This window comes from Falco cherrug, chromosome 9 (assembly GCF_023634085.1).
Source record: "Falco cherrug isolate bFalChe1 chromosome 9, bFalChe1.pri, whole genome shotgun sequence".
Lineage (NCBI taxonomy): Eukaryota > Metazoa > Chordata > Aves > Falconiformes > Falconidae > Falco > Falco cherrug.
Genome location: NC_073705.1, coordinates 18,615,962 through 18,628,959, shown reverse-complemented (window position 1 = coordinate 18,628,959; position 12,998 = coordinate 18,615,962). Strand labels below are relative to the sequence as shown.

Below are 12,998 nucleotides of genomic sequence, written 5' to 3'. Positions count from 1 at the left end.
CAAAAAAAAACAAAACACAAAAAAACCCCCAAAACAGCACAAAAGCAGAACAAAACCAAACCAGCCTCCGCCCCAGCTTCCTTGCCACCTTAACTCCGACACAGACACTCTAGTTCTCTGAAAAATTAAGACTGCGGACGCCTTTCGGTTCACACCGTCACAAGGTAAGGGCAGCACCTGCCAAATCAGATCCAACACCCCGCACCGACCAGACTCCAGCTGTGTCTGAGAACAGGGAAATCCCTTTGCAAAAGTGAAAGGTCAGATGGGGCAGAAAGTTAAAAAAACAGTCACCGAAGCAAAGCAACACTGAGATTAGGCGGCACCTTCTGCCTGTTGACTCGCCAAGTTTATCATTCAGTGTGAATAAGGAGAAAAAAGAAAACAAAAAACTGAACTTGGTCAGCGGAAGTTTGGACTGCAAAGGATCAACTGGCTAGACTCCAGCCCTTCCCCCCTTCCTCCCTCCCGCAAAATACAGGGTTTGGAAAAATAAGCAGTGTTTATTTACTAACAATGACATAAAATACATCTTAATATATTTTTATTTCTTTACAAATTAAAAGATGCATTGGAAAAACAAGTGAAGAAAAATGAAAGGTTCATTTATGATTTCATTTCCACCCCCACACCCCCCAATATTAATACTAGAAATTAGTATTTGTGGAAGCCTGTGGTTGCTGTGCCTCAATATTCCTGGGAAGATCTTTCCCACCCCCACCCCCGGTTAAAAATCCTCTGGGTTTATTTGGTTGGAGGCAGTATACATGGAGTAAAAAGTCAGCCGCATTCATACAAAAAACGCTGAAGGTTCTGTCAACTACATCTTGAAAGAGTTTCTCCATGACAATTTTCATATTCCCCTTTCTGTGTAGTGATGGGAGGGAAGACAAACTAGCAGCATTAGAAGAAAAAATGGATTTATCTACATGCTACAGGATACGGAACTAAAACCACAGCCAGATATTTTTCTGATCTTCACAAGGACTTTCAAATATCAAACCCAGATCACATGTTCTCTAATCCACCCACATTCTTCCTTCCACTTCTAGTGCTATTGGTAGCTTCAACTCCTGCGTACGGTAAGAACACTTGCTCAGCGTTCAAGCTAAAATATACAAGCCCCCTTTCACAAGTGAATAAACAAAGCCCTTAGAATTCTGATTTTGATTTACACTTGCTCCCTCTTCGCAGGAGTCTTCTCATCCCCCCTTGAAGAATGGAGCAGCAGAGTGGCCAAAGTGGATGGATTAATCTGTCTGAGGTATTTTAATTTAACAAACAGGTTATAAAAAGGTTTTGTGCAAGCTGATCAGTAGGTAGAATGGGGGAGGGTATAAACATCCAGTAATGAAACTCTTCACTACGGCCCCGATGCTTTCAATAACTGCAATTAGGTACCTGCGATACCTACTACAGTACGCTCTAAATCTCAAGTTTTCTTATCCCCTTCCCTTATGTTCCAGGGTACAAAGGAATCTCAAATTTGCATCAGTATAAATCAAATTCCAGCTTGTTCGCTACGATTCACAATAGTATGGTTGAAAGTGGCCACTTCCTTATCATCTAGATCCTACACAGCCCCACATCACCTCGTTAGAAGTATTTTCTGCTTAAGGTTAAGAGGCTTTTGTCCCCACCATCTGGACAGGTAAGCTCTGCAGGAGAGGCCACGGAACATGGGTCGGGTAGGACACGCAGCGCCGTGCGATGAGAAGGAAAGGAGTTAGCACACACGCCGGCAGGAAGCGCCGCCTCTGCCCCCACGCTGCTCAGCAGCTTTCGGTTGCTGCTCTCTGAACTGTTACTGCCTCACAGACCTGCAGACACTACAGCACCGGGAGGGCCCTGCTGCCTCCTGGCTTACCGCTCTTTCCCTTTTCAGGGCTTCCCGGTCCAGCCAGCCACGCGGCACCCCGCTGCGCTGCCACCTCACAGGTCCCTCTGCAGAGACGACACGGAGCGCTTGGCTGCTCCAGCTCCCATCACCTGACCTGCCTCTTGTCCTCCCCACTGCGCATCCTCTTCACACCTGGAGCACGCACACGCGCCCATACAAACACACAGCAACTACCAGAAGTTTTGAAGAGTTATCGCTTTTTCACCTGATGTTGAATCATGTACAGTGAACTGAAAAAAACCCCAAAAAACAAACTACATTCATTACGACAGGATTAGCGAGCATGGGGTGGGGTGGGGTGTGAAGTCCTGCCAAGCACAGGAAACAATTTAGATGCAGGTAAAAGACCTGGTATCAAAGGCCTTTTTTTTTTTTTTTTTTCTTTTTTTTTCTTTTTTATTTTAGCCCTCACCAGGAAAATTTTTCATCTCTCTTACAGGACTGGGAGAGGTTGAAAGGATTTCTGCTTATGCAATGTGTATTAAAAATTATGGAATTGTACAGATTTCTATGTTGTCCTTTTTGAGGGCGCTGGGCCTTCTGATCAGGTCATTAGTGGAGACCAAAATGTCACTGCTGAGCTCCAGCACCGCTCCCTCCTCTAGCTCAGTAGCTGCCGAATCTCCTTGTGCATGTGACACAGGAAGTCCACGTATGAAGCGCCCCCACTCAGGCTCTTGTCCTCCACTAGGAAGTGTTTGAACAGCATTTCCAACTTATCTTCTTGCTTCACAATTATTAACTACAAAAAACCAAAAGAACAAAACCAACAGTGAGTTGTTAGCAGAGTTAACGCTTTTGGAAAAAAAGAGCAGAGCGCTAAACAGCTCAAAAATCCAAAGCCGGGTAACTGGAATCAACGGGAATCACAGCATATGCGGGCTTATGTGCTTTGACTCCTGTAACTAAGCTGCGTGAGGTGTCAATCCCTTCTAAATAGAAGGAAAATAAGTGTACGTTGTTTGTGCAGTAGTATATCACAATAGGTCTGAAAAAAATTAGTTTTATAACTATGGTAGGCACAGAACTCCAAAACCAGTATCAAAACTCTTTTCAGATCCTTGAAAACTTTACGTTTGAATCACATTTATGAGACTAGGAGGACCAAGCTCAGCGCTGCAGCGTTACCAGGCATCAGCCGCTCTGCTAAAAGGGAAGGGCATTTAAAGCTACGAACGCAGGGCAACATTTTTACCTTCATGTAGCGGGATCTCTGCATTTGAAGCATGTTAATAATAGATCGTACTTTCTTTGAAAAGGGATTTTCCAAGACAGGCAGGGTACTCTGGAACGAAATACATCCAATCCCCATTAAGCAGGCGAAGTAGAGCAACATTAAACAAGAAACACTCAGCAGCTTTGTCATAGTACGTAAGGTTAGAGATACCCCCGCTACCATCCAGTCTCTTTGACCTCAACTAGTGAAAAGAGAATAATCACACTGTATCAGAATTAAAGGTCAATTGTTCATTTCATTTACATATCAACTGCTCTTCTCACTATAACGCTAGGGAAAAGCACGGCCAACACGCCCAGACAGCGACATTTCCACCAGTGTCACACCCCTGTGCTTTTCTTGTTCCTAGTACAAAAAAATTTAACACTATTTTCTCAACTTGGCTTCTCACTGTTTATAAAGTTTTGGGCCACTATCACAGACGCTAGGCTCCCGTACCGCCATCCAGCTCACCAAGGCGCTGCTGATCTGGCCGAAGGATGACACGCCAAAGAGGTTCTGGATCAGGCCCTGCTGCACGTTGACTCCCACCCACACGAAGATGTTCAGCCCGTTCTCCAGCAGGTATATGTCACCCTTGGAGAGACGTTCTTCTGAGTTCCGGATTGCTGGTGGCAAGGAGTCACTGTCAACATCTGCTTTGGTCTGCTTTACAGTGAAATGAATTAAAACAATAAAATCAAGATTATGAAACAAGAACTTCTGAAAACATCCTGAAAATTTCTGCCACTAAGGCCCCAATGGTTTTCTCATTTCTAAGACTCCTAAGACTGCAACAGCTGGGACTGAAGTATCACTCCCCAGCTCAGTTTTCTTACTGAACGTGACACAGAAGCAGATCAGAGACCCCTGGTCAGCCAAAGAGAACACACGGCTTCTGTGAAATGACTCTGCAGTTCCACCATTGCCTCCTGGCATAGAAATGTAATTAGTTGTTAGTGTTACTCCAGCGACTATGGTACTGCAAAGTCAGAGTAGTACTTCAAGTTTTGCTGCAACGATGAAAATTACTACCTGAAGTTACAAGAAGTTTTAGGATTTTTAAAGACTATGAAATTCCAGAGTCAAAAGCTGTCATCCTCACAGCTCAGGAAAAAAAAATCCCCCAGAAAATTCACAAGATGCAGTAATGCGTCTGCCCCTGAGTGGAATTAAGTGAAATCTCCCAACAGATGGCAGATCCCAAATCCTTCTCCAATCGCTTTCCCTTGCTGAAACACAAACGCCAACCCTTATGACGAGTCAAGACAACAGCAAGTCTCTAGTAGTACAAATACCCCTGAATTACTCACCAGGGGCAGAAGCCTGGGATAAAAGAAAACGTTTGTTTCTGCCACATCCATGGATGTGACTAACTGACGAATGTAGGCACGGTCATCTGTTGTGACCTCCGGAGCGGGCTGAAGGACGTCACTCTTCAACACACAGTTCAAGTACACAGGAAGCAGCTTCATGCATTCAGGGAGGATCAGCTACAAGGCACAAGCAGACAAAGGCGGTCAGCTGTCGTGCTGAATAAGCTTAGGTTGGACAAAACGAGGCTTGCGTGAACCAACAAGGTGTGGTTTAGCTGTGAGGGGTAAAAGCAGAGAGTCTAATTCTATCATGGACTTGCAAAAGGAACATAGAACTTTTCCCTGGAGTGCTTCCTGGGCTCCAGACACGTGTCCAAGAAACCATTCTCAACTGCAGTTTTACTTGCAGTCTCTCTACATCCCCGAGTCTTCTCTTTGCAAATTTCTGCCGAGCAAAGCAATTTCTTTTTTTGAGTAGGCTAGGTAGGGGGAAGCTCTCATCACCTTTTAACACCTGAGCCTGCGATTCAAGCAAGAGCATTGGAGTTTACCTGGCCAGCAGAAGAGGGACTAGCACAGTTCTTTCGATAGCAAGCTAGAATCTGGGCACACTGGTTGATCAGTGCATCTCGTACAGTCTTCACTGGACTACTCAAAACTCCACGATATGCTGCACAGAAGAGGAAAGAGATGGACAGCTATCAAGTGATTGCTCATTAAGAGTAAACAAAATCCAACACTACTTCCACAAAGTAAATCTAAACAACTATCGTTTATGAAGGTCTTTTTTCCCTCTCCTTCAAACCTGTGGGAAAGAGAGAGGACACATTCCTACTGAAGAGCTGAACAAGCTCATTTACTCCGTGTTATTACATATTCTTCAACTCTTTATTTCCCAGGTACTTTAAAATACACTTCATCATGCTTAAAAACATGGAGTACTATAAAAACTCCTTTAATAGCCTGGCCATCCTTCTTTAATGGACTGAAAATTGACCATTCCTTAAATTTTAACGGTGATAAACATACATAGCTCTCAATCTCTGCTGGATTTGTAGGCTTTTACTGCAAACTAGAAAGGGTAAATGGGGTACAAGGCATAAAAGAATGATATTTAACACAGATCTATGAGCTAAGGCCACTGTTTCCTATTCCCAGAGCAAAATCCTGGAACATTTCAAGAACATACTAAACCGGTCCAAAAGTAAATACAAGGATGAATTCAGACAGCTGTCAGCACACGTCTCTATTAAAAAAGACAAGAATTTGTACGAAGGATAAGCCCACACCATCTATCTGTAACCCTCATCCTAAGCAACAAGACTATCGTGCCGACTTCGTGCTCTTCCTCATAAATGACTGAGCTGTCAGGATTGCCGCCTGGCATTTGATGGAAAGAGAACAAACAGGTGTCAAGTGGATGACAACAGGCATTTTAACAGCAGTTAAAGGTTGCAACGCTTGTTACTATATTTACCCTTACCATATTTAGCCAAGTAATTGATGAGCGTGTCTGTCTCACAGTTTCGATAGAGGTCAGCAAGCTGTGTGCAACAGTTTAAGGAGAGGTTGTGAATGCGGAGTCGTCGCTGTCCTGCACAACTTGTATACAACAGCGCACACTGCAAGAGACAACAACGCCAGGATACAGAAAAATGAGGTCCTGCTGCAGTAAGAAAGGCAGGGTCTGAATATACTTTATTAAAAACTAGGTCTTAGATGCCTAAACGAGTAAGATAATTATGTAAAAGACTGGCATGGTAAGCTAAAAGCATATGCTAAGAATCAGGGTCCATGACAGATAACAAGCAGCAATGTCAGCAGTTTGTATTAAGGGAACTAACCGGTCTTGGAAAACAGAATGTAGTTTCAAGTAGTCTAGGTCACCCTGAGAACAAGTATGCTGAAAGGTTAAGACTATCGTAAGGGGCAGAAAGAAAGAACAAACAGTTCCTTGAAGGAGTGTCTCATAACCCAGTTCTGAGTGATGTCATCCTTGTCTGCAACCGGCATGCTCCCCAGCTGAGATTCGGTTCCACCTTGGCACAGTTTTGTTGACAATTCTGAACTGTCAGCTCACATCTTTCTCCGAGAAAGCCTCCCGCCTCACCTGAAGGAGCGCACCACTGTCTTCGCTCAGTTTGTCATCGTGCTTGAATTCCACCGTGATTGTTTTATCACAGTCCAAACCTGCCATCTCTACATCTGTTGTGTTGCTCATATAGAAGGCTCCAAAAAAGTCAGTTGCTCGAATACCTAAAAAAAAATTTAAAAACCAAGCCAATGTGAACCGCAATTCTCAACAGAAAAACAAGACAGACTGCTTTTGCAGCCCTGAAAATTCTGTTATCAGTGACAAAAAGTTATCACGACAGATTTTAGCAGGGATCTTTCCTCAGTCTTGACAAAAGTCTTAGAATTTCAAAGCTTCAGCAGAGCTTTTTGCATAGCTTAGCCTCAAGATGTTTTAAATCAGTGAGAAATCTGTTACCTCCCATATGACATGCTTGAAGTGGTCAATTTAGTAAGACTTATCCTAACACCCACCTGTGCTTGTGCGCACTCTCATTACAGCATCAAATCCCACTTCTTTCTGCACATCTCTTCTCAAGTCATTCAGGAACCTATCCTGGTCTGTCTCCAGCTAGAACACAAGCAATAATTCAAGTTTCACACTCCCATAAACCAGAGCTGCTCCATAAACCATAAAGTAATTTAAAACCAGATACTGTCTCCTGCAGTCTAACTCTAAAAATCGGCCATCATACAGAGCTCAGTGCCCTGCTAATGAAATATTGTGCTGAAAGGTAACAGCATAGCTCTTCTTGTTGTTGTTTTTGTTATTAATAGATATTTTGCGTAAAGAGATAAAGCTAACAAAATCATTTTGGTAGAAGTCTTGAAATTTAAGCAGGAAATTCATTTCCAAAGAAGTATTTGTTCACTATTGTTCACACTATGAAAAAGAACTCTTACCTAAACAGGAATTCTTATTTAGATCCAATACCAGTCTGAGCCAATGCGTCTCTTACCTGGAAATAGGCATACTTATAAATGGAGCCTCCCGTCTGGTAGGTTACTACGCCTAGTGTCGCCACATCCAAATACTGGTTTGGAAACAGGAACAGATCCACACAGCAGCCCTGGGCCACACAATCCTTGGCCAGGTTGTTGTAAAAGCTTGTCTGTGGTTGAAACAAAGTCTAAAAAAGGAAGTCAGAGGCGAGATCAGAAGTTTGTGGTAAGAAAAGGAAAGCGAGATCCAGTTTAAAATCCCAGTCAATATACTTTTATACTTTGGGTTTCCTTTTGCAGAAATTAGGATCATACAAATTCTTCCTGACCCTGCCTGCAACGAACTGTTGCGTATTACAAAAGTTACAAAAATTACAAAAGTCTTGCTTTAACTGTTAAGTCCAGCACGTTTACTTTAACCCAGCTACAGTATTTTGTCCTGTATAAGTATCTAGGTCTGTCTCTTCTTGTCCTCGCACCAGAGCTGGCCTTATGATATTGAAGTCTACACAGCTCTGCCCGAGAACAGAAGATAGAAGTGCAATGCTAGAAGATACTAGCTGGGATGGTTACATGACGTGCTACCCTTATAATTTTTTTTAATGTTGCTTCAGAGTTATTTTAGCTTGTAAAAAGTATAATATAGACCTGTTATGCAAGCATCATGCAAGACCTGTTATGTAAGTATCATGCATGTCAGTATTACCTTCTCCTTGTCTGTGTTGATCAGTTTCTTATCATCCCTGTTCTTTAGCTTCCCTGGGGCCTCCGCGATGGGCAGAGAGGTGTGGAAAATGAAGAGCTTGCCAGCACACTCAGCTGCCTGCAGGAAAGCGAGTGCAATAGCGCAGGTTAGAAACATTTCTAAAAACTGTAAAGGAAAACACGATTCAAGAACAAGCAACCTCTTTAGTTCTTTATGTCAGGAAGGCGCTCCATCATGCGCACCAGCTCGGTGATCACTCGGTTACTGCAGCAGTGTCCCACTCAGGGAGCACAGCTTACTGGTCAGTTACAGGAAAGCAAGTTTCAGTTTTACTGGACTCGTGCTGGTTCCCTGGCAGGGAGAAAAGGACCGGCTCCGGGGGGGCACAGAGCAGTGAGCAGGACTCAGCTACAAAAGGTTTTGTGCAAACACATTACAGTGCTTTCTTCTCTAATTTGCACCTACTGAGTGTGTGGAAAAGAGTCACAGAAATGTCAGAGAATTTTCTAAGCTGAGCTTCAACGATCATTAATTTTAAATCAATATCCTGTGCCAACACTAGCCAATGTTTCTAGTAGGTTATTTTCTCTGACATGCAGTATGGAAACAATCAGTAATTTATATTATTTCTTTACTGAACAATTGTCAGCAAAATTGAGTTTGAGACTTCTAAGAACTTACATGACAGACAAATAGAGCCATGTGAACAGTTTTGGACGGAATCATACAGGCAATCAATTCAATCAGTATATGCAAGTTGGTTGGAGTCAGACATGCATGTAATTATCTGGATGAAGTACTGGAGTGGAAGAACTTTTGGAAAGGTTTACGTGGTTAGCACTTTGTTGCGGGCAACTTTAACAGATAGCATGCTCTCCTTTTATTTAAGGTTATACCAGAGCTTCAAGCCCAGGATGAGAAAGACACCGTGTTATAGAACTCCTCAATGAGACATGACAGACTTCAGCACTTTTGTAGGGTCTATAAACTGTTCAAAGCAAAACCCAACCAGGTAGCTGAGAGTAAGCCACACATCTTGTACTTTGAGCTGAAATTGTTAAGAAAACCAGCTGGGTAAGGAACAGATAAATCCAGAGGCACATGCACTTGGAAGAATGAATCAAGTACTTCCTACACGCAGCACATCTACCACAAGGCAGCTTACAAAAAAAGGTTCAGAATTGTCTTACTAGCATGTGTTAGCAGAATGTGAACTTCAGAGTACTCTGTGTGAAACCAATTTGCCATGACAACACGTTTACTAACCTTCAGCGCCTCCAGCCCTGCTTGAATCACAGGTGCAAAAACTGTTTCTGTTTCTCTTGTGTCTGCAAACATTTCTGGAATCTGATCCAGCAAACTAGCAAAGAACAAGAAAAAAAAAAGAGGAAACCCAAAATCCAATTAACTGGAAAAGCCACACAGTTACAATCGATGACCCGAGACTGTGGTGTCTAAACAGAAGTCCCCAAAGTGCCTGTGACTGAGTAATTTTTACAGGATCTGGCATCTCATCACTATCTCTGACAAAAAAATGATGCTTCGCCAGCCCTCACTGCCTTCTCTCACCCATATCCTCTGTGCTTGCTGTAGAGCCCCAAATGGTGCCTACTGCAACAGCTCTTCTGTATTACTTCTCTTTTAATATATTCCAATATATATTGGTAAGTAAATTCTAGGAAAGACTAGCGACACTTGGCCTGTTTCCCAAGCATCCCATGTGCCAAAGATTAATAGGTTTAAAGCCAGAGTTTTGTATTTCTGCTTGTTAACGCACTACAAAACAGGCTAGAAATTTTCTTTAAAAACATGCAGCACCAGGTCGAGTTCCCAAAACGTAGTTAGCTACACATCATGGTTTAATTACACTTCAAATACCATGTTAAACAGTTTGCCAAGACTTTTATAATTGCTCTTTTTTTCTTCTAGATTTTATCGTCTCTATCCCACTCATTCGATTTTCTTCACAGAAGCAAAAATCAGACATCGTTGTCTCCGTTTAAGGCAACTGCCTAAATAACTGTAAAGACAGTGATTCAGTATTCTCAGGACTTTTCCTTGGCATCATTCTAGTTGTGTTTTCTTTTTTCCCAGAAATGCCCTTCTGCATTAAATCCCCTTGATATGTACCTTCTGCTAAGCCAGACTAGGAGCCAAATATGCCCTTTACCCCATGAATATTCCCATTCTACTTTGCCAGCTTAACCTCAAAGAGTATAGGAAGTTAAAATACATGGAGTGACTTCTAGGTGAGTAACATGACAAATATTCACACAACACTCAAATCTGCCAAAAAAGTAATTTACTACACACACTGTAAATCAGTTTCTATTACCTGGCAATAACCGTCCTGGATTCATTCACGTTCACCAGAAAACCGTCAAGGAGTGGCACAAACATATCTGCCACATCTGAAACAACCATCATTTGTGGCTGTGCCAGGGAGCTCTTCACGTTATAGAAGTGTAACACTTTGTTGTAGGTGACAAAGCCTACTCGAATGGCTGATTCTTCCATGTTGCCCTCCCTGTAAGAGACATACTTGCCTTCACATCTAAGTAGATAGTGAAATCATTACACAGAACCCAACACAATAAGGGATAAGAGAAAAATGAAAGGAAGAAAAAAATATTTTCACCTAGAAAGGTATCCATAAAGATGTTCTGCTTGGCCTTTTTCTGAAGAAAAGCTTGACAGGATTATCAAGTATTTTTTTATTTTCTAGCTTTTTTAAAAAGGGAAAAAGTGACAGTTTTCCCCATTTTGACTGGCTACAGCGCTACACATTATACCTACCTGGGCAGGTAATTTAGGAGTGACTTTAATTCTTCACATATTAGCCTCACTAAGCCACTCTTCACAGCATTGTAAGACACATCAATCATGAAAATGAAAGCAGGTGGACTGGGAAACTTGTTGTTCTGTGGAAGAGAAGGAAGAAGTCACATTACATCTCTGTAACATGGGCAGATGAACGCTGGTCAAAGCTCTAACAGCTTTCACGCACTTTTCTACTTATAAGCAGCAGTTGTTTCTTCAGATCATTCTCCCATCCCTGCCCACCTAACAGACATACAAGCACACTGTGCTTGAAACGGGCTGGTATGACATGCCCTAGACTGATTTTGCTATTGCTGAGCGAAGAACAGGCTGGTTATAAATAAATTATAGAATCATTTAGGTAGGAAAAGACCTTTAAGATGGTCAGGTCCAACCGTTAACCCAGCACTGCCATGGCCACCACTAAACCATGTCCCTAAGAAGTGCCACATCTATGTGTCTTTTAAAGACCCCCAGGAATGGTGACTCCACCGCCTCCCGGGGCAGCCTGTTCCAGTGCCTGACCAACCGTTCTGTGAAGAAATTTTCCCTAATGCCCAACCTAAACCTCCCCCGGCACAACTCAAGGCCACTTCCTCTTGTCCTATCGCTTGTTACTTGGGAGAAGAGACCGACACCCATCTCACTACAACCTCCTTTCAGGCAGTTGTAGAGAGCAAGATGGTGTCCCCTGAGCCTCCTTTTCTTCAGACTAAACAACCCCTCAGCCGCTCCTTGGAAGAGTCGTGCCCTAGACCATCCACTTACATGACTCAGCCAGATAGGGAAAGCAGACAGGGAAGTTTCCTGCCAGTTCTCAAGACTTCGGAATACAGCCAGGCTTGTTATAGGTGATTTCATCAACATAAAGCAAAATATTTTCCTCTCTGAGAACTGCAGACTTTCCCTTCTACTTAAATATCAGGTTTGCTTTGGGAAAGAAAAATTTGTTTCGGGAAAAGTCTTCTGAAGACTATATGTCATACCAGAAGAAGTGCACAGAACAAAAGCAAAACAGAAGAACTTTCAAAAAAGCTGGGAAGATAACACCTTGTTCGAATTAAAAATGCTTCTTACACTGTTAGAAACAAGATAATGTTTTTTTCCGTTAACGCAGAGTAAAGATGAGGCATCAGAAAGTAACCAGTATAAAGCTGCAACACTTGAGACATCTATTTTCCCCAGCATTTACTTCGGCAGAGATGTAAGTTGCTTTAATAAACACCTTGCATATTTTTCCTATTCCTTAGAAGTTTATTATTAAAGTATTTTAATTTTAATAATATCTGACAATATATTTTTTATATATATATACGACAATAATCTCACAATATATTATTTCCACACTATTCTTGTGTTTTTAACCACTATGCCTGTACTTGAAATTTAACTTCAATAGATAAAGACTCTCTCAGGCCAAATTGTACCTCTCCTACCTTCTCCTTCTGCCCCAAGGACTACTGCAAGAGCGTCCCTCCTGCAGAACTGCTAAGGTAACAGCAGCTATAGCTGCTGATACAGCTCCAGAAGACAATGACAGAGGCAGCTATAATAAAAATGATGTCATGTGTGATCAAAACCTGCTCTACTTTGGGAAGTAATCAGACAAGCACATTATTTTGCATAATGAAGTCAGCTGAATTAATGCTGTTAATTATCTCTGCCAGCTAGAAAGCAGCCTCAGACAATTCATGTCATTCTTACTTCTAGGAAAATAGATTTTTCATTTAAAAGCAAAACAAAATACAGTAATAAACACATACTACTGTACCTTGCAATAGTCAACTGTTGCTAGAAACTCGTAAGACCCCAGTGATAACTCAGGTCGGTCATAGAAGTCCACTCGCTTTCCAGTATGATCCAAATGCTGGAAGTAATGAGGTGGCACTGGGAAAGGAAAAATCAAGTTCACTGACACAGCCATGACAACCACAGTGACTAGAGAGCTAGCAGGACAACAGCTGTTCCAACTCCAGGAAAGCTAGCTAGCACTGTGCTAGCATGCAAGTATTACTAAAAATATTA

General features: G+C 42.3%; 1 protein-coding gene across 10 annotated transcripts in view; it reads right to left on the bottom strand.

The window, feature by feature from the left end:
* Window positions 1–527: 527 nt before the first annotated feature.
* SEC24C (SEC24 homolog C, COPII coat complex component) overlaps window positions 528–12,998 on the bottom strand; it is a 39,107-nt gene continuing 26,636 nt past the window's right edge. For 6 of the 10 annotated variants that reach the window (XM_055720255.1, XM_055720256.1, XM_055720258.1 and 3 more), the window contains 14 exons: window positions 12,745–12,860; window positions 10,950–11,074; window positions 10,489–10,680; window positions 9,420–9,513; window positions 8,154–8,270; window positions 7,465–7,635; window positions 6,980–7,076; window positions 6,543–6,688; window positions 5,916–6,054; window positions 4,984–5,102; window positions 4,430–4,609; window positions 3,591–3,785; window positions 3,096–3,185; window positions 528–2,642 (listed from right to left, as the gene is read on the bottom strand). In XM_055720255.1, coding sequence (XP_055576230.1) covers window positions 2,502–2,642; window positions 3,096–3,185; window positions 3,591–3,785; window positions 4,430–4,609; window positions 4,984–5,102; window positions 5,916–6,054; window positions 6,543–6,688; window positions 6,980–7,076; window positions 7,465–7,635; window positions 8,154–8,270; window positions 9,420–9,513; window positions 10,489–10,680; window positions 10,950–11,074; window positions 12,745–12,860 — 1,922 coding nt within the window. In that variant the 3' untranslated portion in view covers window positions 528–2,501. The remainder of the gene's footprint in view (window positions 2,643–3,095; window positions 3,186–3,590; window positions 3,786–4,429; window positions 4,610–4,983; window positions 5,103–5,915; window positions 6,055–6,542; window positions 6,689–6,979; window positions 7,077–7,464; window positions 7,636–8,153; window positions 8,271–9,419; window positions 9,514–10,488; window positions 10,681–10,949; window positions 11,075–12,744; window positions 12,861–12,998) is intronic. The other 4 variants (XM_055720259.1, XM_055720260.1, XM_014283855.3 and 1 more) reach the window with 1 other exon arrangement.